General features: G+C 54.4%; 2 protein-coding genes across 4 annotated transcripts in view; one reads left to right on the top strand and one right to left on the bottom strand.

The window, feature by feature from the left end:
- CDH23 (cadherin related 23) overlaps positions 1-27,174 on the bottom strand; it is a 91,025-nt gene that overhangs the window by 41,891 nt on the left and 21,960 nt on the right. The window lies entirely within an intron of this gene.
- On the top strand, positions 242-25,667 carry VSIR (V-set immunoregulatory receptor). Its single transcript, XM_003271210.3, has 7 exons — positions 242-458; positions 11,801-12,229; positions 12,903-12,959; positions 17,961-18,068; positions 20,426-20,453; positions 21,567-21,760; positions 21,938-25,667. Exons 1-7 carry the CDS (start codon positions 377-379, stop codon positions 21,973-21,975), a joined length of 936 nt encoding a protein of 311 aa, XP_003271258.1. The 5' UTR covers positions 242-376; the 3' UTR covers positions 21,976-25,667.

Here is a 27,174-nt window from a genome sequence, read left to right as displayed (position 1 = left end):
ACGTCTATCACGCTGTTAGAGGTAGATCTACTTCTTAGGCTGCGCAGCAATAATAATTTCTCTTCAAAAGGACTGGGGGACGGTAGAACGGGCTTTAAACTGCCGATCAAGTGGAGCTGACTCGTTGGGACGCACGCTGGCTCCCCACTCACGGGGCCGGCCTCCGGGAAGCCCCTCCCAGGCGGCCCTTGGAGAGGCAGTTCCCCCACACGGCCCCCCGGGGGCGCTGCGCGAGGGGGGCGGGTGCCTGGAGCGAGGCGCTGGGGCCATCGGCAGCGCTCACTCGCTCGCGCTCACTCGCGGGAGTCTTCCCCGCTCTGGCCGCGTCCCGCCCGCTCCCCGGCACCAGAAGTTCCTCTGCGCGTCCGACGGCGACATGGGCTTCCCCACGGCCCCGGAGGCCGGCCGCTGGCGCTGGGGATCCCTGCTCTTCGCTCTCTTCCTGGCTGCGTCCCTAGGTAAGGTCGGGGGAGGCGGGGCGCTGGGGAAGAGCTGGGAGAAGACAGCAGACTGGAGTGGGAACTGTGGGATGGGGGCGTCCTGGGAGCCCTCTCAGCCTGTGTGACCGTGCACCCCACTACCCCACTCCACCTACCGCCCAGAGGCTGCTGGGACCCCTGGGCAGGGTGCAGTGGCAACTGTGCCAAGTGCCCCAGCTAGGCATCGGGCACATCTGCATGCTCTGACAGCTGCCCAAGTGGCAGGCAGGGCTGTCCCTGGGGGGCTGCCTGTCCAGCCCTTCCCTGCCCAGAGAGCCCGGGGCACAGGTAGCTTCTGCAAAGAAGTAGAGGCACAGGGTGGGGGTGGTCAGTGTGTTCTGGTGGATATCGCTGGCTTTTGACAGCTGGCATCTTTCTGCCCCTCTAGTCTCAGGGCTCTAGTGTTGCAGAGGACACAGAGGGCGTGGTATGCTCAGCCAGTGCCCCATGCCCTGGTGAAACCCCTGGCTGAGCCTTGGTGGGCACTGGTCACGGTGGGTCCACTTTCAGACACAGAGGCAGCACTGTCCACCTGGTCCCTATTCTAAGGGTCTGATGGCCCAGGAATAAGTGGTCAGCTGATTCCTGCCATCCTAGCAAGGCTGCCACTCAGGGACCAGTGTGGAGTACTTGGGGGGATGTGGGACACTCTTCAGCTCAGCTACAAGCCCCTTCTGGGTCCCTGGATAACTTACGGCATCTCTCTGGCCTCAGTTTCCTCAGCTCAAACACAGAAGCCCACACAGGGAAGCACCATTTTCCCCTTCTAAAGTCCAGACTGTCAGCATGTTCAGATAGTATCCTGGCCCCAACGCAGGGGCTCCCGGGCTAGGGGCAGAGGCCCTGGTACCCATGGCCTGGTTGCCTGGTTCTTGCCTGCCCAGAGCTGAAGAGGCTGGATCTCTTCAAAGAGCCTGTGGAACCAAACTTTATGGGGAGGGCCCAGGGAAGGTATGAGTCATGCAGGGACTGGGAGGGAGGCAGGAGGGGGGTGGAGGGCTTGGCAGAGAGACCCAATGGGCGGGATGGAACAGAAGGAGAAGGTGATAGGATAAGAGGGCGAGGAGGAGGCTGAACCTGGAAGATACCTTAGCAAGCCGGGTGCCCATGGGCCACTGGCTATCTCAGCACTTGGAGGCTGGCCTAGGCCTCTGAGGAGGAGGAGGGCTCCACATGTCACAGACACAGCTGCCCTAAGCCCCAGGGTGGATGCTCCTCAAGGTGACAGTCAGAGGGAGGAGGGGAATGGGAGGTGGAATGGACAGTCTCAGCACCAAGGCCACGGCTCATGGCAGGGCATGGCTTCCAGAAGGAACAGAGGATGGTGGCAGGCAGGCAAGCCAGCATCCCACCTGTCATGGGCCACCTGCCGTGCACTGCCCTCCCAGGTGACCCTGTGAGACCCTTCCTGCTTTCTTGCCCACTTCCTGCCCTCACTTGGCTGGGCTGCCCTCTGTTCAGCAGCCCCAATTTGAGAAACATTTCTAAAGATCCAGGGCACAGGGACCCAGCTTGCAGAGCACCCAGTAGCAGAGAGGCCCCAAGAGGAGCTCAGGACACCTTCCCCTATATTGCTTATATGGCCAGGGGCCTTTACTCCCAGAGGTCTTGGCTACTCAAACAACATGGTACACCAAAGGGTCATCTCTTCCTGGGACCAGCACAGGGAGATGATTTAGGCTGACCGCAGCTTTCCACTGAAAGGAGTCAGAAGCATTTGAATTGCTCTGGGACCTCAGTATTCTGAACTGTGACATGGACACACTATAATAGATATTCACCCAACTCCCTAGCACAGTGTGCACTGAGGGCGATAGCAGATGGGAGGCCTGGTTGCAGGCATGGTCAGCAGGATCTGTAAGCTGAGAAGATTGATCGCCAGCCTGCCAAGGTGCTGGGTTGCCCTGGGTATGTTGCCCAAGGTCAAAGCCTTTATGCCAGGGAAAGTGACATAAAAGTGGCCAGGACCAGCCTGTTCTCCAGCTCTTGGGGTTGGGCCAGCACTGAGGAGAATGGTAGTGATGAATGTGGTGTTCAGAAGCCCAGGAAACACCAAAGATACCCCTTTCCTGGGCCTGACTCAGGATGAGATGGGTGGAGGGGTACACTTAGGGACCAGGACCCAGCAGATCTCAAGGGGAGCAGAGCCTCTTCTTCCCCACAGACATTCCCAGGACCTGAGGCAGTTACTGTCCTTGCCCTGTCCTCACAGGCTGACTCAAGACTCCCAACCTCTGGGACTAGCACATTTAAGTTCATAGAAGTGCAGTGGGGCTAGGGATGAGAGACCCCATCTTCTCCTTCACAGCATACCAGGCTGCAGGGCCTTGTTGAGTAACCCAGTGCTGCAAGCCTCTGACGCAGCAATGGTCAGCTCTTAGGAAATCCACAACCCACTGCCCAGAGGCTCTGGAGTAGAGAGGAACAGCCTTGAGGCCAGTCCCTGGCATGAGGGGTCATCTACCCAATGCCAGGGACACCCAAGGGCCAGCAATACCGGGAGCCCCTTGCTGAGCTGTACTGGTTGTTCGTGCTTCCTCCCAAGCAGGGCAAAGGTTCTGCTGGGGTCTGACCTTCCTGGGAGAGGGTGGTCCAGGCAGGAGTGTGCTGCTGAGATGCTAAAGGGGGCACCTCCCTATCCGCACACAGTGTATGGGGTGTCAGGCCTGAGCAGATGAAAGGAAGAAAGGGATCCTCAAGGAGAACTCGTTGGCAGTGAGCGAGCCCCACATACCAAACTTGAGGCCCCAGGCTTTAGCCAACCAATGACCCAGGGTCAGTCTGGTCTCCTAGGGGAGGGTGGGCCAGGGATCAGCACTGTGGCTTTCAGTGGCCCCACAGATGCCCTTAGCAGCAGTCCCGGCATGCCTGTGTACGGCGAAGCCAGGGACCTGCGTGCCACGGCTTCCGTACAGCCCCCTGCTTAACTCTTGGGCTTTGTGAGTCACTCAGACCTAGGCTCAAATCCCAAGATGGGCATTTACTGCTCTGTGATATTGGACAAGTTATTCAGTATCCCTGAGCAAGTTCCCCTACCTCTAAAATGGGAAGATGATACCACCTCCCTTGGAGGGCTACTGTGAAGAGCCAATGAACGAACACTTAACACGGCACCCGGCTCCTCGTGAATACTGTGTAATATTATGGTATTTTTTGGCTTCTGCAGGCCACGTGCCATTGGCTTTCTATCTAAGCTCCTTGCTCTCTACAAGGCCTAATGGAGTGCCCAGGGCCTGGGAAGGCATTGGTGAGCTTCACTGGGACTAGATTCTCCAAAGCCTGGAGTGTGAAGGGTGCATGGGCTGCGTCCAGCTACCTGTGAGCCCCTGTAGGCCCTCACAGTCTGAAATGCCCATGGAGGTGCCTGTAGGTTCTCTTCTTAAAGTTGTCAGGAGATGGGGACATTGCAACTTGAAGGCAAGCCTGGCCCTGGGTTTGCTTATCTTGGTGGATCTTTCCTACATCTGATCTTTTTACATTCAGTCCATTCACTTTGGCTGGCCATCACCAAAGACAAAGACAGTGGCCACCATCTTTCTCATCAGTAATCCAGTAATGAGGTTGCTCTGCTACTTACCAAGCCAAGCAAGCCCATTCCTTTAGCCTTTCTGCGTAGGATCTTATTTCCCATGGGGACCTGGGGTCAAACCCTGCCTCTGCTGTTCGCTCATCATGGGAACACAAACACACACTTCCCCTTTGTCTGTGCAATGGACAGGTTGGGTGACGTGGTCTCAGTGAGGCTGACCACCCTCCTCTGAAGGGTAATTCCACAACGGTGTTTCCCTAGCTTCAGTCATTTGCTTATCACCTTTGTGATCTCTGCAGTGTCTGCCTTTCATAATATTTGCTTATTTTTTTCTTTAAATCTATTCATTCTTTTATTTGAGTATGTAGATTTTTAAAAGGAAATTTTTTATTGCTGTCATTAGTGGAAAGCCAGTATCACTTGTCATAAATAGAACAAAACCATAAAAGAACATAACAGGAAAACCATATAAGGGTATTAAATTCTAGTTGGAAACTTTAGCCTGGGAAGGCTTGGAGTCTGAAAACTGCTGCTTTCCCTTGCAAAAAATTAAAATAAAATAAAATTTAAAAAGAAAAGGAGATTAGCAAGTGAGAGAAAGATGTTTTAGAGACATATTAGCATCAAATGAGACTTTCTCTTTGATGTAATCAGGACTGAAATAATTGAAAAGGGAATAACCTCTTCTATATATGATTCAATGTTATTTAATGTAAAACCAAAAGTAAAACTATGTGGTAGACGTGGCCAGGCAAGCTGGGCTTTCATTGGTCATGATATTTGTCTGTCTTCAGGAAGGAGGTGGGGCCTCCAGTCAGTCCCCAGCTACCTCTAGTCTCTAGAGAGTAGTCAGATGGCACCAGACCTCCAGAGGCTGACTACCTGGGTTCAGATCCTGACACCATCACTTATTAGTTGTGAGGCTGTGGGCAAGATGCTAATCTGTCTGTGCTTCCGTTCTCTCATCTGTAAAATGGAGATGATACTAGTACCTACCTCATAAGGTGGAAGGATTACATAAACTAATCCATGTAAAAGTGTTTAGAATGAGGCCAAGCACAGTGGCTCATGCCTGTAATCCCAGCACTTTGGGAGGCTGAGGTGGGAGGATGTCTTGAAGCCAGGAGTTTCAAGCCAGGAGACCAGCCTGGACAACATAACGAGACCCCGTCGCTACGAAAAATTTAAAAATTAGCTGGGCATAGTGGCATGTGTTTGTAGTCCTAGCTACTTGGGAGGCAGGGGTGGGAGGATAACTTGAGCCCATGAGTTCGAGGTTACAGCGGGCTATGATCTCATTGTCACTGCATTCCAGCCTGAGTGAAGAGCAAGACCCTAGCTCTCTAAAGAAAACCAACCAAACAGCCAGGCACAGTGACTCACTCCTATAATCCCAGCACTTGGGGCGGACGAGGCGGGTGGATCACCTGAGGTCAGGAGTTCAAGACCAGCCTGGCCAACGTGGTGAAACCCCGTCTCTACTAAAAATACAAAAATTAGCCAGGCGTGGTGGTGGGCGCCTGTAGTCCCAGCTACTCGAGAGGCTGAGGCAGGAGAGTTGCTTCAACCTGGGAGGCGGAGGTTGCAGTGAGCAGAGATCTCAGCACTGCACTCCAGCCTGGGCGACAGAGCGAGACGGTCTCAAACAACAACAACAACAACAACAAAGCCAACCAAACAAGCACTTAGAATGATGCCTGGCACAGAGTAGTAGGGGCAAAAAGACAAGCTGGACCCTGAGGACGTCTTCACGGCATAGAAGTGTGAGGGTGGCTGGCTGGAGCCGGGAGCCTGAGCTGCACACAGTCCTCCTCCAAAAGGGCCCGGGGAGTCTGGGAGAGGTTCATCCACAGAAGCATCCACGGGCCAGGACCTCTGGCCAGCTGCCTAGGCCCTCCCCGGGGAAGCATGCTAGTCTCCAGTTCTAGCCCCGGATGCACGGCGGCTTTCCCAAGGTGCTAGAAGTGCCGCTTCCTTCAATAGAGCCTGGCTTCCCCTTCCCAGCCCCCTTGGTCTGATGTGAATGGACACTTCCTGCGGGGGCAGGTATCAATAAACACATCTGAGATGCCCTTTGTCCTCACTGGCCAGAAAGCCCCAGGGCAGACTTGCTGGCTTCAGGCCCTGAGCCTTTGCCTTGTGACGCTTCCTTTCTTAGCCTTAGCAGACCCAGTCCTGATTGATCCATGCCTCTGTTTCCCTCTGCATCTTGATAAAGACAGAACATAGTCTTTTCCTGCAGCCCCAGCCCCAGCCTGTGGACCATCCTGGGGGATGGGGCCTGGCGGGGAGCTGGAACCAGGTCCCATTCTCTTTGGGATGTCCTGTGAGACCAAGGACGGGACCTTTTGCATCTAGTGCAGGGCCAGCCACAGCAGGCAATTAATAACTGTTTACTTCACAACCCCCCTAGCAGCTGGTCAGAGTTCAGCTGTTTGGGTGGGGCTTCCTAGGCCCGACTAACCAAGCTTGGGTCCCACCTCCAAAGACTAGGGCGTTGCCTTGGCGACTGTGGGCTAAGCTCACGCCCCGTCATGAAAAATACACAGGCCTGTCCACACCCACACACACCCATCCCGTGCACACTCACAGGGGTCACCCGGGGCCTGCTGAGTGGAGAGAGGTGAAGGTCACAAAAACTGGCGTCTGAGAAGATGCCAACAAGAGCTCCTTTCCCTTGCACTGGGACAGAAACATCTGAGGGTGCCACAGCTAGAAATCACAGGCACAGGTCCAGGCCCAAATTCTGAGCAGATGCCCCTGATGGAACTCTGCATCCCCACAGCCTCCCTGCCTGGGCCTGGCCCATGTTAGGACCTTGGTAAATATTTGCGGCATGAAAGAATGATGTTTTCAGCTTGGGTCTGAGGCAGAGCAGGAATGTTGCACGGAGGGCGTGGAGGTCAATGCACGGTCAGTTCATTTTTTCGGAATAGCTGAAGGATGAGGCATCAGCCCCGCCTGCCCACTGGAGGGTTCTGGAGAGGTGGGTGGCTCTTCCTGTCTGCAGTGCTGGCCTGTCCACGGTGTGAATCTCAGCTCAGTCACACAGCGCTGTGTAGCCTTGGGCAAGTCACTTCTCTGAGTCTGTTTCCTCATCTTTAAAATGGGGATGATACCACCCATGTTGGGGGTGTTATGAGAATTAAATGTGACAGGTATAAGATGCTCAGCAAGTGCCTAGCACATAATACGTGGTCATAAGACAGCTCTTCCCTCCTGCCCACAGGATTTTAGAGCTGGAGGGGGCCTCTGAACATGGGGCAGCCCTCAGGTTAAGATGAAGAAAGGGAGGCTCAGAGAAGGGTGGGATCTGCCCAAGGGCACACAATGAGGGCACAACTAAGTGGACACTGAGGCCCCAGGACGTTGCAATCCAAGCGAGAGTTTTATTCTTGAGACTCAAGCTTTCCCAGGTTCACGGCACTCTTCCTCTAGGTGGCCCTGCCTCCTTACCTAGTGGCAGGTGGTGGGTGGGGGCGGGGTCCTGGGTCTTGACAGCAGCACGGCAACCGGACGGTTCCGCCTGGCACATGCTCAGGCCCAGGCCCCGGGTCATTTTCCTGTCCCACATGCTTTTGGCCACCCTGGAGCCAGGGGCTTTCCTCCCCACCCACTTTCCCCGGTCTCCGACAATGACCCAGGTGTCCGAAAGGATCTGCTCCTGACAATAAGCAACATCCTCTCGCCAAAGAATTGTAATTTTAGCCGGGCTGCACAGCTTCCCTGACAACACACATGCATGTGCACAGATGTGGAGTCCGCGGGGCACGTGTAGGCCCCTCTGCGCGCTGTGTGCTGCCCCTCTCGCCCATGCCATGCCTTCGAGTGTCCTCCTAAGGACAGGTTGCCGTGGGCCTTGTCCCAGCTGGAGTCTCAGACACAGTAAATGGAGTGTTTTCTGGCCTTCCCTCCCTCCCCAGGACAAACCCCCGTGGACCCTTGGTTTGTCCTGGACCCTCTCCTGTCTGGCCCTCTTGCTTGAAACTGAGCATCCTCCCCTGCTCCCCAAACTTGAATCCTAGGACAGCTTCTCCTTTTTTCTAAAAGGGGAACAACTCCTTTGGGACCTGTGAGATGGGTGGCCAGTGTGTGAGGGGTGGGGAGGTGTGGGAGATTGAGCAATGTCCCCTCTCCCATACTCCCTGAACTCTGCTTTCTCTCTGATGCTCCCACCCCCCTGCGCATCTCAAGGAAGTTGCCTCCAGGGGAGAACATCCCTTCCCCACTGCTGCGGGTGCTATGGGTACAATCCTGGGGTCATTAACCCCACTGCTTAGACCCTGAGGGCTCCCAGCCTGGTGCCCTGCCCCACCTTGTTCACAGGGACACTCAGGCCAACAACCACGCTAGCCCCACTTGTCCACACCTCTGTCCACTTGAGGGCCCCCAACCCCACCCAGCTCAGCTTTGCGCGTCTTGCTTTGGCCGCCAGCTCTATTCTGCCTGCCCTGCCCTACCCACCTCTGGCCTGCAGCCCTGCGTCTGCTGAGCCAGCCCTTTAGCCAGCCCCCAAGGTGTGTGTGCTGGTGGTAAATACTACCGTAGCTGAAGCTGGAGCTGAATTCAGCTCCCAGCCCTGGGGTGGCTCTGGGGTAGGAGTTGATGTCAGGCAAAGGGAGAAAGAGGCAGAAGCTGAGAGAGGTGCTGGTGGGACCTGCCACACGGCCTGCTGGGGAAGGGGGCAGCACAGGGCCCCCTTGGAGCAGGTTTTGTTTCTTCCTGGGAGCACGTGGGAGAGCTCTTTCCCTAGGTCCTCCTCACTTCTGTTTCCTGGCAGAGCCATAGTTTTGCAGCTACACCCACCCCACTCAGGTGTGAAGGGGGGAAGTCCAGGCCAGCATGGACAAAACCAGGGGCACAGCCAAGCTTCCTGGGGCTCCTTTTCCACTGAGCCCGCTGCAGGGGTAAGGGCAGTGGGTTAGCAGTCAGAGGAGAGTTGGCTAGTCCCTGCACTGCCAGGCTTCCCCTGGGGACCCTGGGTGGATCATCTCTCTTGAGTCTGTGGGTCAGATTTGTAGCATAATAGGTTTGGGCAGGAGAGTCCCACACCAGCTAGCCCAAGGAGCCACACTCATTCATCACAAACTCAAATGTCCATAGGACCAAGAAACCATGGTGAGAGAGTGAAGCAGGCCAGGTGGAATTATTAGGGAGTAGTATGGACTGTGGCAAACTGGAGTGCCGGTGTCCCCCAAAAGCTGCTACTGAGCCCCAGCTGACAGTTGCCCTGTGGGAAAGCTGGTTTAGCGTTATCTTCTGATTTTCTAAGGAGAGCTGGAAGTCAGAATTTTCATGTCAAATTCCTGGTTTTTAAATGTTGCCATCTCAAGAAAATTAAAAAGATTTTGAGGATCGAATGAAAAATGTGTGAAGGCTGGATGTGGCCTGTGGGCTTCCAGTTTCTGGACTTTTTTCATCAGTATAGTGTCTACGCGCCTGAGTTTAATTCTAGCTCTAGCACTTGCTTGCTGTGTGATCATCAGTGAGTTACATAAGTTCTCTGTGCCTTAGTTTCTTCATCAGTGAAATGGGAATAAAAACAATACCTTATGGCATTGTTAGATATGCCCATGAAACCCTTAGCATAGTGCACGACACATGCTGCGTCTTCTTATTACGGTTCTGCCTAGATCCTGCATTACCTGAAGTCCCCCATGCTCCAGGCTTTGAGTTCATACTCTCTGGAACTTTGGAACTTCAGTCCAACCACTTTCCCTTTCTGGGTCTCTGTGTTTCTGCCTGAAAAGGAGACCTGTATCTTGCCAAAGAAGTTCTGAAATCTCTGCTCACCCTGACAATGACTCCAAAAATCTGGGGCTCCCAGACTTGGCTCTCTGCCTAAAACTCCACTCCTGCAGACATGCCGTTTGGGGCTTTGGTGCCTTTGGAGACTCTTCTTTAAATACAAGCGCCCCAGGATCAGATCACAAGTTGTTATCAGTCATTCACACCTTAGCAGGAAAGACTTTAAAGCTGGCTTCTCCATCCCACCGTGCTTCTCACTCCTAGGAGGCACTTCTTGACTTGCTGAATGAATTAGAGACCTGTCTAGCTCCTAAGTGCCAAGCACCAACTACTCGCATGGCACTTACAGAACACTTCATGTGAATTATTACTAACCCTTGCCTCAACTCTGCCAGGGAGATGTTTTCATTTCTGGGAAAAACATCTGTGAGTGAGGAGTTGGGGCTCAGCATCTAAGTGGCTCACAGCTACTGGTCCAATGCAGGCTGGCCAGCTCCAGAAGCCCCACCAGGCTGCCTCCCTCCTGACTGGGCAAGGCTTTCAGCTCTTCTAGTGGGTCCCAGCCTGCCGCCGAGGGTCCTGGGCTCTAAGGGCAGGGAAGGGGCATCTGAAGGAGGATGTGGTGTTATCTTGGTTCTGGGTAGTGCCCCTGGCTGGGCCAATGAAAAGGATGTATCAGTTTGGATTCTGTACATAGTTCTAACCCTCCTTCCCTCTCTGCTAGACCCACAACAGCCTGACATGCCATTTAAAATAAAAATACTACTGGCTGGGTGTAGTGGGTCACACTTGTAATCCCAAGACTTTGAGAGGCTGAGGCAGGAGAATTGCTTGAAGCCAGGAGTTCAAGGCCAGCCTGGGCAACAGAGGGAGACCCCATCTCAAAAACAAATAAATAAATAAAAATAAAAATAACACTAATGCATAATAATTGTAGCTATCCCTCAGATGTCTGCAGAGGGCATTAGAGCTCACATCTTGTGTTCTCGTCTTTCCCTCATCTAGTCCTCTCACAACCCTGCATTGTAGCCAATAGTTTTCTCACTGCACAGATGAGGAAACTGAGGCTCATACAGTTAGATAGAAACGTGGCCCCTAGCCAATATTCTGTTTTCAAAAGCTCATGGTTTTGAGGGTCAACCCAATTAAATGCTGGAGGATTGGGATAAGGGACCAGGGAATTGCTTCATTTGCTTGGTGAAAAAAACCAAACAGAACTAGACAGTTTTCTAAGGTTGGCTGGAAGGACATGCATGGATGAGATGACCTTTCATATATTCTCTGTCCTGGTCCCTCAGACACTGGGTTTTTCCATTTTCACACTATCTTGCCTAGGACACCCTTTCTACTGGCTGAAATCCTATCTATGCACCAAGTCCAAAGACTCTCCCTCCTTCAGGAAGTCCCTGACTGTCCCCAGAAGGCTGTTTCCTCCCTCCTCCAAGTGCCCTGAGGGCTGGCACTGGATTGCCTTTGCCATGGGATTCTGCTGTCGGGAATGCAGGCCTCGTCTGCTCAAGGGGAGGCCAAGCATTTAGCATGCAGGTGAGATGCAGCACCTGGCCCAGGCCTTGCACACGCAGGTGCTCTCTTAGTGCTCCCTGGCGAGGATGGGAAAGCATGTTCAGTCCTAGGACTAGGAAGGGGCAGAGGTGTTGATGGCCCCTACAGAGCGGCCAAGGACAAGGAGGTGCTGTTTGAAACAGCCTTCCTGCTCCCCAACCTGCCTCCCACCCAACAGGTTGTGCATACACTCTACTGGGAAGAGGCACACACCCGACTGCATCGCTGCCCTCCGAGTCTCTCCCTGCCCTGTCCAGCATCCAGGAGCACCCCTAGTTGGGGAAGCTTCTGTGGCTCCCCCCACAACAGCCTGGGATGGAGTGGGGTTTGTGAACAAATACAGAAGGCAGTCTTAGGGTCGGCTGACATGCCCTGGGCCTGCGGCTGGGAAGTAGCAGAGGCTAAGGTTCTTCCCCGCTCTGGGGTTGCCAGGAGTAGCGCTGGATCAGTCAGGTGACAGGGCTCTCCTCTCTCTGAGCAGGTCCGGTGGCAGCCTTCAAGGTCGCCACGCCGTATTCCCTGTACGTCTGTCCCGAGGGGCAGAACGTCACCCTCACCTGCAGGCTCTTGGGCCCTGTGGACAAAGGGCACGATGTGACCTTCTACAAGACGTGGTACCGCAGCTCGAGGGGCGAGGTGCAGACCTGCTCAGAGCGCCGGCCCATCCGCAACCTCACGTTCCAGGACCTTCACCTGCACCACGGAGGCCACCAGGCTGCCAACACCAGCCACGACCTGGCTCAGCGCCACGGGCTGGAGTCGGCCTCCGACCACCATGGCAACTTCTCCATCACCATGCGCAACCTGACCCTGCTGGATAGCGGCCTCTACTGCTGCCTGGTGGTGGAGCTCAGGCACCACCACTCGGAGCACAGGGTCCACGGTGCCATGGAGCTGCAGGTGCAGACAGGTGAGGGCATCCTGCACGTGACAGCCTGGCGTGTGTGGAGGGCTGCCTGTCTGATGGTGTGACCATTCATGACACTGGGCTGGGCAGAGTGTGAGGCTGCATGGGTAACACTGGCACTCCAGGGAGTGTGTGGGTGAGATGGGGTGGTCAAGGGTGTGTGGAGTGTGGGTGTGTAGTTAGCTGGAGTGATGGAGAGGGAGGGTGTACCTGGCTCCATTTGTAACAGTGAGACTTTTTAATGTGTGAGGCTGTAGGTACCTGGGCTGGGAGTGTGACTGCTTATGATGACATCATGGCTGCTGTGGGTATAGGCATCAGCGGGACTGATTGGTGCCGTGGGGCATGACTCAGTGGATGGCTGAATGGCTGTTGGGGAATATATGTGTGTGTGTGTCTGTCTGTTCAGGTGAGAGTGCAAGGGCCCGTGGTTCGGATAGAGGTGTGGGCACCAGCGGGTATCCACATGCCCCTGGGAGCGGCATGAAAATGGGCAGGGTGAGAACATGCCAGGGTGTGTGTGGGTGCACATGTGTGCAGGCTGCCACTGGGCCGACACTGCCGAGTAGGCACTAGCGTGAGAACCTGGGGCGGGAGGGGGACACTGGTCTGGACAAGCCTCCCTGGCCTCCTGGGCCTGACACCCACCTAATGGCCCTTCTGTTTGTTCCCACAGGCAAAGATGCACCATCCAACTGTGTGGCGTACCCATCCTCCTCCCAGGAGAGTGAAAGTAAGGGACCATCCTCTTGCCCCTTTTGGGTTCTCTGTTCTCTTCTGTCCTCATTCTGCACCCAGACCCTGTTTGGAACTCTGGTCTCATCACCCCAAGCCCTCAGAATTCCCCGGTCCTCCTCTTCCTCTGCTGCTGCACATCCCTTCTGCTTCCTCCTTGGTGCAGTCCCCAGAAGCCCACTCCCCTTCCATCTGCTCTGGAGTCTCTGCTCCTCTTGACTCTCTGGAGTGGCTGTGCCTTGGCAGTGACCTTTGGCCAGGGGAAGTGCCTCATGACAGATACTGGGTGCCCCAGGCAGCTAAGTGCTGCCCTGCCCACCAGCCCCCTATGGCTTGGGAAGGCTGGGGGTCCTCTTGGCCTAGAATTCAACTACTTCAGATTTCTGTGTTCTGTGTTTCTATGTTCTGCAGATGTTCTCTGTTGTATGGGAGGGAGGAGGAAGAGGTTCAGGAAGCGGAACAGAACTACCTTTCCTGAATTCCCACTGTGTGCTGGGCACTGGACTAAGTCTTTTTAAGTATTATTATCTCAGGGATATATATATATACACACGCACGCACACACACACACATATATATATACACATATATACATATATATATATATATATATGTATGTATATATATATTTTTGAAACACAGTTTCACTCTGTCACCCAGGCTGGAGTGCAGTGGCGTGATCTGGGCTCACTGCAACCTCTGCCTCCCGGATTCAAGTGATTCTTCTGCCTCAGACTCCCGAGTAGCTAGGATGAGATTGTAGGCATGCACCAGAATGCCTGGCTAATTTTTGTACTTTTAGTGGAGACGGGGTTTCACCATGTTGGCCAGGCTGGTCTCAAACTACTGACAAATGATCTAACTGCCTCGGCCTCCCAAAATGCTGGGATTATAGGTGTGAGTCACCACGCCTGGCCTCAGGAATTTTTTTTTTTTTTGGGAAAGACTCTCGCTCTGTCACTCAGGCTGGAATGCACTGGTGCAGTCACAGCTCACTGCAGCCTCAAACTTCCGGATGCAAGTGATCTTCCTGCTTCGTTCTCCCAAGTAGCTGGGACTACAGGCATGCATCACCATGCCTGGTGAATTTTTAAAAATTATTTTTGGAGTTAGGTGTGGTGGCTTACGCCTGTAATCCCAGCACTTTAGGAGGTCAAGGCAGGCAGATCACTTGAGGCCAGGAGTTCGAGACCAGCCTGGCCAACATGGTGAAACCCCATCTCTGCTAAAAATACAAAAATTAGCCTGGCATGGTGGTGCACGCCTGTAGTCCCAGCTACTCAAGAGGCTGAGGCAAGAGAATCACTTGAACCTGGGAGTCAGAGGTTACAGTGAGCCGAGATCGCGCCACTGCACTCCAGCCTGCTGACAGAGCAAGACTCCATCTCAAAAAAAAAACAAAAAAAAAACCCCCAAAATTTGCCTGGCGTGGTGGCAGGCATCTGTAATCCCAGCTACTTGGGACGCTGAGACATGAGAGCTGCTTGAACCTGGGAGGCAGAAGTTGCAGTGAGCCGAGATCACACCACTGCACTCCAGCCTGGGTGACAGAGCGAGACTCTGTCCCAAAAAAAAAAAAAAACAAAAAAATCACTGTTGGTAGAGATGGACTCTCACTATGTTGCCCAGACTGGTCTTGAACTCCTGGGCTCAATCGATTTTCCCACCTTGACCTCCAAAGTGTTGGGATTACAGGCGTGAGCCACCACACCTAGCCTCAGGGAATTCTTATAAGAACTCTATGAAGTAGGCATTACCATCTTCTCTGTATCCATGGAAAGAGAGGCCTAGAGATGTATGCTAACTTGCCCAAGCTCACACAGCCCAGGGCGGCATAGCTGGGATCTGGCTGCAGGCCTGCTTAGCTCTGCATACTCACCTTCTTCCCAGCTTGGGGCAGTGCAGTGGGTAGCAGTTAGCCCCCTGGTGCTTGCCAGAGAGGTGCCCTACAGGGTAAGGGGGCACTGCCCTAAGGGTGCCTGACGCTGAGAGGTTGGGTGAGAATACCCAGCAGCTTGGAGACAAAACGCAAGGGCACCTCCCTCTTCTGAGAAGAGGTCTTGGCTCCTACACCCCTCTATACCCTGTATGTGTCAGACATCCAGTGGGGACCAGCCCCTGCTAGGCCCTGGAGATACAAAGACATCCAGGAGGACATGCACGAGGACCTAAGCCGGAATGGGGATCAGCTAAACCACGGCCCCAACCAAACCCAACTCAAAGGCTACAGTGACTTTTTACTCAGCTACCCTTTTTTCAAACCAACAAACAGGCCAAGAGCAAAATTAGAGCATGCATTTTGGTCAGAGCCATGTTGGTCAGGCTGGTCTCGAACTCCTGGGCTCAAGTGATCTACCCACCTTGGCTCCCCAAAGTGCTGGGATTATAGGATTGAGCCACTATGCTCAGCCCCAGTGCCAGCCTCTTAATATTATCCTTGGGAAGTAAGAGTGTAGCTTGACTATGAAATAACACGAAAGTACAAGTTGGCCTGAGGTGGGGGAATGAGACTAGAGAAGTTGGTGCCCAAGGAGCTCCTGCATTGCTGAGGGGCTGTGGTTTCTCAGTGAGCTCAGAGAAGGGGTCTAGGCAGCTCATCTCCCTTTGAACTTCTTCCCACTTCCCCAGCCAGCAGAATGTGCTGTCTGCTTTCACCCAGCTTCCTCCCTGGGAAACCAGGCAGCCCAACCCTCAGTAGCCGAACTCCCTCCTCCATATATCCCCGTGGGCTACCAGGCAGGCCCTGAACAAAGGCTGCCTGAGCACGCCAGGCCCCTCCCATCCCACCCTGCTGTGTCAGGGCCTGGCACACTCCTTACTGCGGTGTCGGCAGCTATCTCTGCCAGCGCCTGATCACCTTCCCAGGATAAGCCTGGCTCTGATGGTGAGCGAGTATGTCTGCCCTCCCCTGTGGGTACCAGCCCAGGCACTGGCCACACTTCAGGGAAGGGGTGGGGAACTGTGGTGAGGCTGAGCTCTGCAGAGATGCCTACGGCTTCAGAAAGCAGCTGGATCCACAGACGTGTCCCCAAACCTCTGCGCCCCTCTGCCCCAGCCTCAACTCAGCCCAGGTTGTAAGGAAGCCTCAGGCTCTCAAAGTGAAATTAAGTCCTGATCTGATAGAGGGTCCACAGAGGGGAAATCTCCACCTGGGGACAGAAGTTAGGCAGGGATATCTGGCCGAGCTCACCCTCCAAAGGCAGATAGGGACACAGGTATCAATGAGCAGCTGGCAAAGCTCACAAAATGTTGCTTACTAGCCGTCCAGAGGAAACGTGCTTTGATCACTAGAAGAGAGTGCTTTGCAACTGGCTTCTCAAATATTGCCCACAATAAGGTCCTTTGATGGGGGTTTTGAAATACTAAGGTGTCTGCGTTATAGAATGTCTTTACTTTCAATATTCCACGTCAAAATGCAGCCTTGCTAAGATCTGCAGGGAACCTGCTGTAATGTGGAGCGGAACTTGCTTTGTAATTAGCATAGCAACTGTTCCTGTACCAGTGGGTACTTCTAAAGTGCCTGAAAACAGTTTGTTCTCATTTGCAGTAGGAACAAACCTCCTGAAAGCTTGTTTACACTGTCGGATTGTAGAGCAAAACAAAAACAGCCTTTATTCCCAAACAAATAGCGCAAAGGCAACATTTAGACCACAGCCATCTACCTCTCAGAGCTCTTTGCGGCGAAGTTGACACTGTGACAAGGTATCCCAGCCCATCTTTTGGCCCTGGGAAAGGCTAAAATTGGGAAGGAAATGCATTTATGTTGGTTGTGGTTCTGAGGGCACGTCTGTTCCCAGCTAAACTCCTGCAGTCAGCAGATGGCCCAAAATAAATCAAACCTCCTCATGCTGTTGGGACAGCGAAGCTTCGTGGTACCACCTTTTTGGAGGGCAATTTAGCAATAGCCTAAAGAAAATGCACATGCTCTTTGGCTCAGCACTTTGACCGCTAGGAATTTACTACAGATTTCCTTGCTGAGTGAGCCAGGCTGCGGGCACAAGTTCATTGCTACATTATTAGTTATGCTGAAAATGGAAACAACATGTCTACCAACAGGGGACTGCTTCAATAAATTTAGTGGGAGCCATGTGATAGAACTCTAAGCAGAACGAGGTAGGTGAGACAGAGAGATGTCCAAGCTGCGCTCAGTGGGAAAAGCATTGCATTGTCATATGATCCTGCGTCTGTTGTATTTGCAGGGAATATAACTAGGACCACAACACAAAAACCGGCACACAGGGATGATCTCTTCAGAGGGGGTCTTGGTACAAGGGGAGGAGGAGATTTGAATATTTTTTAAACTTGTACTTTTTTTGGTAATTTAATAAGTTTAAAATTGAAAAACATTGTACAAGGATTCAAGTTTTTCTAGTTCTCACCCTGCGTGTTTCTCCTGTGACTTGTGTGGCGAGATCAACGGTTTCCAGAGGCCCCGTCCCAGAGCTAAGGAGTCTCTGGGATGAGTTGGGGCTTTTTATCTATTATGATAAAACATATATAACGTAAAATTTGCCATTTCAACCATTTTAAGCCTACAGTGGCATTAATTACATTCACAATGTGCAACCGTCTCCGCTGTCTATTTTCAAAACTTTTTCATCACTTAGGCTTCTTTTGACCTTGAGCTCTGTGGCATGGGGTCTGTGAAGGCCCTGCTCTCCCTTTTCAGAGAATAACCTGTAGCCAAGGGTGTTCCCGCTGTCCCTTGTGGGCTGGGATGAGGACTCTGTTCCCTCTCTTGCCTGGAGCTGCCTGAGCTGTAGGTGACAGGTCTTGTTTCTGTGTGCTCCAGGCGCATATGGCGGCAGGCACAGGGCTGTCTTTGAAAGGAGAACCCCCTTATCTTCCATGCCTCTGTAGGTTGCTGGGGGTCTAGCTGTGGGACTCTGGGGAAAGGCGGGTCTCCTGCTGCCTGACCTTCCCTCTCTGGGCCTCAGTTTCCGCTTAGGAGGAGCAATGGGAATGGGGCTTTACCTTGGCTACCTCTCTGCCCTTTCAGACATCACGGCTGCAGCCCTGGCTACGGGTGCCTGCATCGTAGGAATCCTCTGCCTCCCCCTCATCCTGCTCCTGGTCTACAAGCAAAGGCAGGCGGCCTCCAACCGCCGTGAGTATTCCTACCTGCCTGGGGTGGGTGGACGGTGCGAGTGACCTGCTCCAGCCCCCAGTCCAGCCCCTGGGATTAGCAAAGGCACAATGCAGGCACAATTCCTTTCCATTTGAGAGTTGGGAGCTGCTGCACTTCCCGCCAGGAGCTGGGCAAAATGGCCGAGAGAAAGGAGGCATGCCATTTCCGGGGGTCAAGTGCCCACCAGCCCCTTTGGCTCCCAGGCAGTGCTGGCTTGGCACTCAATACATGTCTTCTGAATGCATGATCATATGGAGTAGCTCAAGTTGCTTTATAAAAATGCCGCCACTCAGATCCTTGGGGGACCTGTTTAAGGTATGGGCGTGCTTGTTTTGTAATTAGTAGCAATTGTTGGGACAAAAAATGACCTTTGGAATATCAGAAGTGGAAGGGGTCTTACAGATAACTTAGCTCAACGCTTTTTTTTTCCAGATGAGAAGGCTAAGATCAGTGGGGTTACATAACCGACTGAATGTTACATAACTTAGTAAGTGGCAGAGCTAGGACTCAATCTCAGAGCTTTCAATGCATGCTCTTTCCAGGGAATAGAAGTCCACCATATAATAAAAATGCTCTCACTTACTCCTCATTGCAAGTCCAAGAATTTGGTCCTACCATTGTTCCCATTTTACTGATGGGCAAACAGAGGCACAGAGGGGTTAAGTAACTTGCCTAAGGAACCACACAGCAAATAAGTGGTGGGGCTGGGCTTTAAGTCATGGGCACAAACATCTTTCACCTCCCACCCTGGCCAGGTGACAGGGCCCCTTGCCTAGTTCCTGACCCTGCCCATGAGTCTTGGTTAGTCTGAGTCCTCCAAGAAGGGGCTAGGGAGTTTTTTATCCTTGCCTCCCCTCCCTGGCCTCTTCCCCTCTGCCTGGCTACAGAAGTAACTGAGAAAGGATTGCTCTGGTGCCAGGTGGCTTTTGGCTCGCAACTCATTTCCTGTGGCTGGCCCTTAACAACTTGTCGTCTCTCCCTCCCCTCATTCCTGGGGGCCCCCACATGAAGCCCCATAGTGGGTCACTCGGGGGCTGTGGCCACCTCACCCTTGCTTTCAGACCTCCCCTATTCCTCTCCTAGAACCCACCACAACCTACCTGCAGGAATACCCATGGCTGGGGGTGGGTGGGGGCAGGTAAAGGGCTTGGGAGAAGCAAGAAGCAGAAGAGCAACACCAGGCAGCAGGGCAGGGGGGGCAGGTGTTGCTGTGCCCTCCCTGGTGGAAGGCTGGCCCAGAGAGCCTGCTCAGGAATGAGGCACTCTCAGGAAGAAAAGAAAACAAAAGGGCTGGGAGCCTTGAGGAGGGCAGTTTGCTGGAGAGGCCAACAGGTGTGGATTTCCATCCTGCTTTGGACTGAGCCTCAGTTTCCCCAGCTCTAAAATGGGACCAACAACCCTCACCCCAAAGGGTGGCGCAGAGGATGAGATGAGGGAATACCCGTGTGCACCTGCACGAAGCCTGACCCATGAGTTGGCCGTAAGCAATAGCCATGATTCGAATAGATTTCAGGAACTTTTGGGTAACTTCCCTGAGTTTATTCTGTTGCTGTGCCCCTCCCCCACCATGTTTCCCCATCGTAATCAGCAGTAAAGCTCCTTAAAACGAGAAGCATCTGTGGGAGGACGTGGGGTGCTGCATGAAAGAGGGAAGTTGGGGTCACTGCATCTAATTGGTGGCCAGTTTGGGGGGTGGGGTGTCCCAAGGCTGAGGCAAGCGGCAGCAACTTGGATGAGAAGCAGAAAGTGAGTGAAGTGGCTGGGAAGTGATCGGGGACTTGCACCTTGTAAGGTTTTCCTGAGAGATGTCCCCTAGAATGCCACCCTATTAGGCAATGTAGGGGATGGGACAGAGAGGACCAGGAGTTCTCTAATTAGGAACTGACCTTAAACAGTTCCACCCAGTGAGTCATGGCTAAAGACCAGAACCTGGCAAATGTTCAAACAAGAGACATCAGTTAGCAAATTCAGGAGTTGACCTTTGCTCGATACTTAAATCCTGAGGGTCTGACGCTGTGTAAGTCAAGCCATAGGAGAAAGTGCTGGCTGCCTTTGGCCTCCTGATGGCAAATAGTGTTCTTACACGCTTGGAAACTGCAGATACAGTTTCATTTATCAGTCGTCAAAATGGGCCCCTCATGGAGGCCCCATCTGCTGGACAGACATGGAGATCGCTGCTGGACAGCACCCATGTGAACAGAAATGGAGTCCGGAGCTGCGCAGGGCCCTCCTGGGCTTGCTCCTGTTCCCTGCAGAGCATCTGCCAGCAGAGGCAGGGATGTTGTATGGGGAAGCCTTCCCTTCCATGACCAGCTTCTCTGTCTGTCTGTCCCTAGGTGCCCAGGAGCTGGTGCGGATGGACAGGTAAGGCCCATGGAGACCTTCTTGAGAAAACTTCCTGGGCCTGCTATCCAGGAAGAGATACTTCTGTGCAGTAGGGGCCCTGTTTAGCTGTCTAGAGCAGCTGGTCAGAAGAGCCTCTGCCATCTGCTGCTGAAGCCTGCACATCTGTGCAGATTGGCTGTTCTCCTGCCACCCCCACTCAGCAGGCTGAGCTCTGATTCTGCTCAGATGTATCATGCACCCACCTTCGGGTCTCAGTGGTCAGCCTGGGCCAGGATGGGGACAGGGAAGAAGCACCGTCTGGGGCAGACAGTGAAACATGCAAAGGAGGCCGGCGGGCCCAGCCCCAGCCACAGCCCTTGAGCTGTGCCTCCTGCCCACAGAGAACTCCAAGGAGAAAGCTGTTAGGCCGCTGCAGGCCACAAGGGCAGAGGCTGAGGGGTCCCAGAGTGGTGCAGCGGGCTGGGTCTAGGGGCAGAGGGGATGGGGACTGTGTATTGGTGTGCTCTGGGCAGGAAGCTGCCATGCAGCCTGGCCTGGAGGATGTGTTCAGGGAACCCAAGATCCTGCCCTGGTACCTGCAACACCAAACAAAAAGCTCCTCCAGGTGTTTGAAAGGGATGAGCTTCAAGACAGGTTGAAGGAAGTCCTGCGTGCAACCCGCCTAGAATCTACGAGTTGCAGGGGTCTTCAGAAGTTATCCCACTCCCAGCTGGGAAGAGAAGAGAACCCCTCCCCTCAGCTCAAGACAGGCTTTGGGGATGTTCGATCCTAATGCCATCAACTCTATTGACCAAAGAGAAACTTGTCCCCAAATTCCTGAGGCTGAAGTTCTGGAAGTGTCTGTGATTTTCGGCTTCCTGGCTGTGCCCAGGGTTGATGGGCAGACCACAGGGAGGAGCTGGGGTCTGTTCTGGTGGGCCCTGATGCCCTCAGCTCAGGACAGGTGGGCAGGTGCAGCCCATGGCCTTTGCTCTGTGGGCCTGGCTCCTGCCTTCTTGCTTGGAGATGCTGCTGAGGCTTGGGGATGGGCATGTAGGTGAGAGGAAGGGAGGAGAGAAAAGCCGGGGGCAGGGAGGGCAGAGTTCATGCTCCAGACAGCACAGATGACCTTCCATTCTGGTTCTGTGGCAGCAACATTCAAGGGATTGAAAACCCCGGCTTTGAAGCCTCACCACCTGCCCAGGGGATACCTGAGGCCAAAGTCAGGCACCCCCTGTCCTATGTGGCCCAGCGGCAGCCTTCTGAGTCTGGGCGGCATCTGCTTTCGGAGCCCAGCACCCCCCTGTCTCCTCCAGGCCCCGGAGACGTCTTCTTCCCATCCCTGGGTAAGTGTTTCCTGACCTTCACAGCACCATGACCTGTAAGGTCATGACCTCATGGCCTGCAGGGTGTCGGCCTTACTCCCTAACCTCCCTGAAGAGTTCCACAGCCTCATGGAGTGGGGTTGAGGGGTGAGGGACAGAGGAGCCCCCATTCACTTTGCTTCTCCTTTTTTTTTGCAGACCCTGTCCCCGACTCTCCAAACTTTGAGGTCATCTAGACCAGCTGGGGGACAGTGGGCTGTTGTGGCTGGGTCTGGGGCAGATGCATTTGAGCCAGGGCTGGCTCTGTGAGTGGCCTCCTTGGCCTTGGCCCTGGTTCCCTCCCTCCTGCTCTGGGCTCAGATACTGCGACATCCCAGAAGCCCAGACCCTCAACCCCTCTGGATGCTACATGGGGACGCTGGATGGCTCAGCCCCTGTTCCAAGGATTTTGGGGTGCTGAGGTTCTCCCCTAGAGACCTGAAATTCACCAGCTACAGATGCCAAATGACTTACATCTTAAGAAGTCTCAGAATGTCCAGCCCATCAGCAGCTCTCGTTCTGAGACATGAGCCTTGGGATGTGGCAGCATCACTGGGACAAGATGGACACTGGGCCACCCTCCCAGGCATAAGACACAGGGCACAGTGGAGAGACTTCTCCCCCATGGCCGCCTTGGCTCCCCGGTTTTGCTCGAGGCTGCTCTTCTGTCAGACTTCCTCTTTGTACCACAGTGGCTCTGGGGCCAGGCCTGCCTGCCCACTGGCCATCGCCACCTTCCCCAGCTGCCTCCTACCAGCAGTTTCTCTGATGGTCTGTCAACAGGTTAAGTCAATCTGGGGCTTCCACTGCCTGCATTCCAGTCCCCAAAGCTTGGTGGTCCTGAAACGGGAAGTACATATTGGGGCACGGTGGCCACCGTGAGCAAAGGGTGTCTTGGGCAATCTGAGGCCAGGCCAGATGTTGCACCACCCACTGGAGATGGTGGTGAGGGAGGTGGGTGGGGCCTTCTGGGAAGGTGAGTGGAGAGGGGCACCTGCCCCCCACCCTCCCCATCCCCTACTCCCGCTGCTCAGCGGGGGCCATTGCAAGGGTGCCACACAATGTCTTGTCCACCCTGGGACACTTCTGAGTATGAAGCAGGATGCTATTAAAAACTACATGGGGAAACAGATGTAAACCCTGTGGATGGATTGCAAGAGCCAGCTTAAATCTGCACTCTGCTGCTCCTCCCCCACCCCCACCTTCCACTCCATACAATCTGTGCCTGGTGGAGTCTTCGCTTCAGAGCCACTCAGCCAGGTGGGGGTGATGTTCCCATCTCCTGCTTGTGAGCATGCCCTGAATTTGTTTTTATACACATAGGCAAGGGGAGTCCTTTGTGGAATTGTGATTGAAGGATTTTAAAGCAGGGGAGGAGAGTGGGGGGCATCTCTGTACACTCTGGGGGTAAAACAGGGAAGGCAGTGCCTGAGCATGGGGACAGGTGAGGTGGGGCTGGGCAGACCCCCTGTAGCGTTTAGCAGGATGGGGGTCCCAGGTACTGTGGAGGGCATAGTCCAGCCTGGGCATTTGTCTCCTAGCAGCCTACACTGGCTCTGCTGAGCTGGGCCTGGGTGCTGAAAGCCAGGATTTGGGGCTAGGTGGGAAGATGTTCACCCAATTGCTTGAGGGGTTGGGGGGATGGAAAATGGGAGCAACTCTAGGCTGCCTGGCAGCAGTGAGCCCTGGGCCTGTGGCTACAGCCAGGGAACCCCACCTGGACACATGGCCCTGCTTCCAAGCCCCCCAGTTAGGCCCAAGGGAATGGTCCACTGAGGGCCTCCTGCTCTGCCTGGGCTGGGCCGGGGGCCTTGAGGAGAGGGTAAACATAGGCCCGGAGATGGGGCTGACACCTCGAGTGGCCAGAATATGCCCAAACCCCGGCTTCTCCCTTGTCCCTGGGTGGAGGGGGGTCCCTTCTTTTATTCCCTCTGGTCACCACAATGCTTGATGCCAGCTGCCATAGGAAGAGGGTGCTGGCTGGGCACGGTGGCACACACCTGTCATCCCAGCACTTTGCAGGGCTGAGGTGGGAGGACTGCTTAAGCCCAGGTGTTCAAGGCTGCTGTGAGCTGTGTTCGAGCCACTACACTCCAGCCTGGGGACGGAGCAAAACTTTGCCTCAAAACAAATTTTAAAAAGAAAGAATGAAGGAAAGAGGGTGTGTTTTTCACAATTCATGGGGGCCTGCATGGCAGGAGTGGGGACAGGACACCTGCTGTCCCTGGAGTTGAAGGACAAGCCCACAGCCCAGATTCCGGTTCTCCCGACTCAGGGAGAGCATGCCCTGCCCTCTGGGGAGGCTGGCCTGGCCCCAGCCCTCAGCTTCTGACCTTGAGGCAGAGACAACTTCTAAGAATCTGGCTGCCAGACCCCAGGCCTGGCTGCTGCTGTGTGGAGAGGGAGGTGGCCCGCAGCAGAACAGCCGCTGCACTTCCTCCTCAGCTTCCTCTGGTGCGGCCCTGCCCTCTCTTCTCTGGACCCTTTTACAACTGAACGCATCTGGGCTTCGTGGTTTCCTGTTTTCAGCGAAATTTACTCTGAGCTCCTGGTTCCATCTTCATCCATGGCCACAGGCCCTGCCTGCAGCGCACTAGGGACGCCCTCCCTGCTGCTGCTGGGGAGGGGCAGGCTGCTGGAGCTGCCCTCCGAGTTGCCCGGGATGGTGGTGCCTCTGATGCCAGCCCTGGTGGCTGTGGGCTGGGGTGCATGGGAGAGCTGGGTGCGAGAACACGGCGCCTCCAAGGGGCGGGAGGAGCACTAGGGGCTGGGGGCAGAAGGCTCCTGGAGCGCTGGATTTGTGACACAGTCTGAGGCCCTGAGAGGGAAATCCATGCTTTTAAGAACTGATTCATTGTTAGGAGATCAATCAGGAATTAGGGCCATCTTACCTATCTCCCGACATTCACATTTTAATAGAGACTTCCTGCCTTTATTCCCTCCCAGGGAGAGGCTGAGGGAATGGAATTGAAAGCACCATTTGGAAGGTTTGCTGACACAGCGGGGACTGCTCAGCACTCCCTAAAAACACACCATGGAGGCCACTGGTGACTGCTGGTGGGCAGGCTGGCCCTGCCTGGGGGAGTCTGTGGCGATGGGCACTGGGGTGGAGGTGCAGGAGCCCCGGGACTTGCTTTTCAAAAGACTTCTGCTTGACCAGAGCTCCCACTACATGAAGTGGCCCAGGGCAGAGGGGCTGATACATGGCCTTCTTCAGGGGTGCTCCTCGCGGGGTGGACTTGGGAGTATGCAGTGGGACAGGGGGCTGCAGGGGTCCTGCCACCACCAAGCACCAACTTGGCCCCTGGGGTCCTGCCTCATGAATGAGGCCTTCCCCAGGGCTGGCCTGACTGTGCTGGGGGCTGGGTTAATGTTTTCTCAGGGAACCACAATGCACAAAAGAGGAACTGGGGCTGCTAACAAGGATGCTGGGAACAAAGGCCTCTTGAAGCCCAGCCACAGCCCAGCTGAGCATGGGGCCCAGCCCATAGACAGCACAGGCCACCTGGCCCATTCCCTAGGCATTCCCTGCTTTGCATTGCTGCTTCTCTTCACCCCGTGGATGCTGTCGCCCTAACTATGCTGGAATGTGTTGAGAGGGATTCTCAATGATCAATATAGCTTGGTGAGAAAGTGCCGAGATAGATAGCCATGTCTGCCTTGGGCACAGGAGAGGGAAGTGGCAGCATGCATGCTGTCTCTTGGCCTTTTCTGTTATAATACTTGGTGCTTTCCAACACACTTTCACGTGTGTTATTACTTGTTTGATCCACCCCCTTCCCTGAAAGTCCTGGGAGGTTTTATTGCTGCCATTTAACACACAGGGCAATAGAGGTTCTGAAAGGTCTGTGTCTTGTCAAAACAAGTAAATGGTGGAACTACAACTAAACCCTGGGTCTCCTGCTTTCTCCTCACTGAATGGAGTGGTATTATGGGCCAGGGCCTGGCTTGGCCTTCACCTTGGACTTGCTTAGAGTACATAACAGGGCTTTGGGAGATGAACTTGTGCCCACAGGTCCAGGGCTCCACTGTACTGCACACCAGGAACGTTCCCATCTGTGCTCTGCCTGCCCTGGCCTGGGCTTTCTTCTGGGTCCAGAAGACGCTGCTGCTGATGGGTAGGCTCCCTCCATATCAGCTCCTGCCACTCCCTTTTCTGCCTGCCAACTGTGGAGCTAGAGGACTCCTGATAGGCACAGTGGCCCATGCACCCCTCTTGCTTGCATTAGGGGATGGGGAAGGGAGAAACCCTCAGCAGCTGAGCCCCAGGGTCTCTCGGAGGAACTTAGCCAGTTGTATGTGGAGGATCTGGGCAGCTGCGGAACATCCCTCAAGAAGCCAGGCCAAGGGAAGGGTCTGGATGTACTTGTGCTGGGTCAGGGAAGGCCAGCCTTCTTGGTGCCACAGAGGGTGAGGGCCAGGCTGGGACCTTCTGATCTCAAGCCAGGGGAAGCAGAGTTCACAATAGCAGAGTCCAAGTCTAATAAACACAAGGGGCCTCTGCTCTAAAGACATGAGGTGCACTGCCAAGAGCAGTGTCCCCAGCTCACAGACCGTCATGGGGCCGCTGCTGGGGACTTGCATACCAGAAGGGGGCGGTGGGAGATTTCTGTCCTTCTGCCTGGATAGGTGACTTCTGCAGGTCCTCACCAGCCTGAGAAGCCAGGGCTTCTTATCTGGAATAGTATTATCGGTTGGCTGCAATTCACGTGGCAGGGAGGCCACGGTCAGGCCCTCCCTCCCTCTCCACCACACTGCCAAGTGCCTCTGAGGTTGGGCTAACTCCTGACCTCCCAGTTACCTTCCGTCCTTCCTCCCTGGGCCCAGCTCTTCCTTTGTAGGGGCCTCCCTGACAACCACTTAGACCCCTCCCCCAAGCCTGGCCTGTCTGCCCATGGCCTGGAGCTAGGCAGGGGCTGAGGCTGCACAATGACTCCCCCAGCCAGTGGCACACCATTGTGTGGCGGGCCTGGGGCTGACCCAGATACCCCTTGCAGCACAGCTGTTCCGAGTTCGGGTGATATGGGCTGAGGCCGGGTGGGGGTGGCCTAGGCTGTTTGCAGGAATGTCCAGCTCTCAGGAAACTGGGGGGACGAGGGTCTCAGGGAGAAAAGTAGAGCTGGAGGGACTCAGAGAATTTCTCTTGGCTCTGGGTAGGGTCTTAGCAGCCGAATCTCAGGCCCCCTGCTTAGGGAGCCGCATCTTTCAAAACAGGGATGCAAATGATGCCTCCTCCAGAAAACCTGCCCTGGCTTGCAGGCTCCTAGCACTCTACCACATCACAGTGTCAGCTCTCCAGTACATGTGTCTTCCCCTGCCAGACTGTAGGCTCCTGGGGGGCAGACCTGTGCCTGATGTGTCTCTGGTGTCCTAGCCTGTAGCACAGGCCTCGCACA

This window comes from Nomascus leucogenys, chromosome 18, assembly GCF_006542625.1.
Source record: "Nomascus leucogenys isolate Asia chromosome 18, Asia_NLE_v1, whole genome shotgun sequence".
In the NCBI taxonomy this organism is placed as follows: Eukaryota; Metazoa; Chordata; class Mammalia; order Primates; family Hylobatidae; genus Nomascus; species Nomascus leucogenys.
This window is presented reverse-complemented; position numbering and strand designations above follow the sequence as displayed.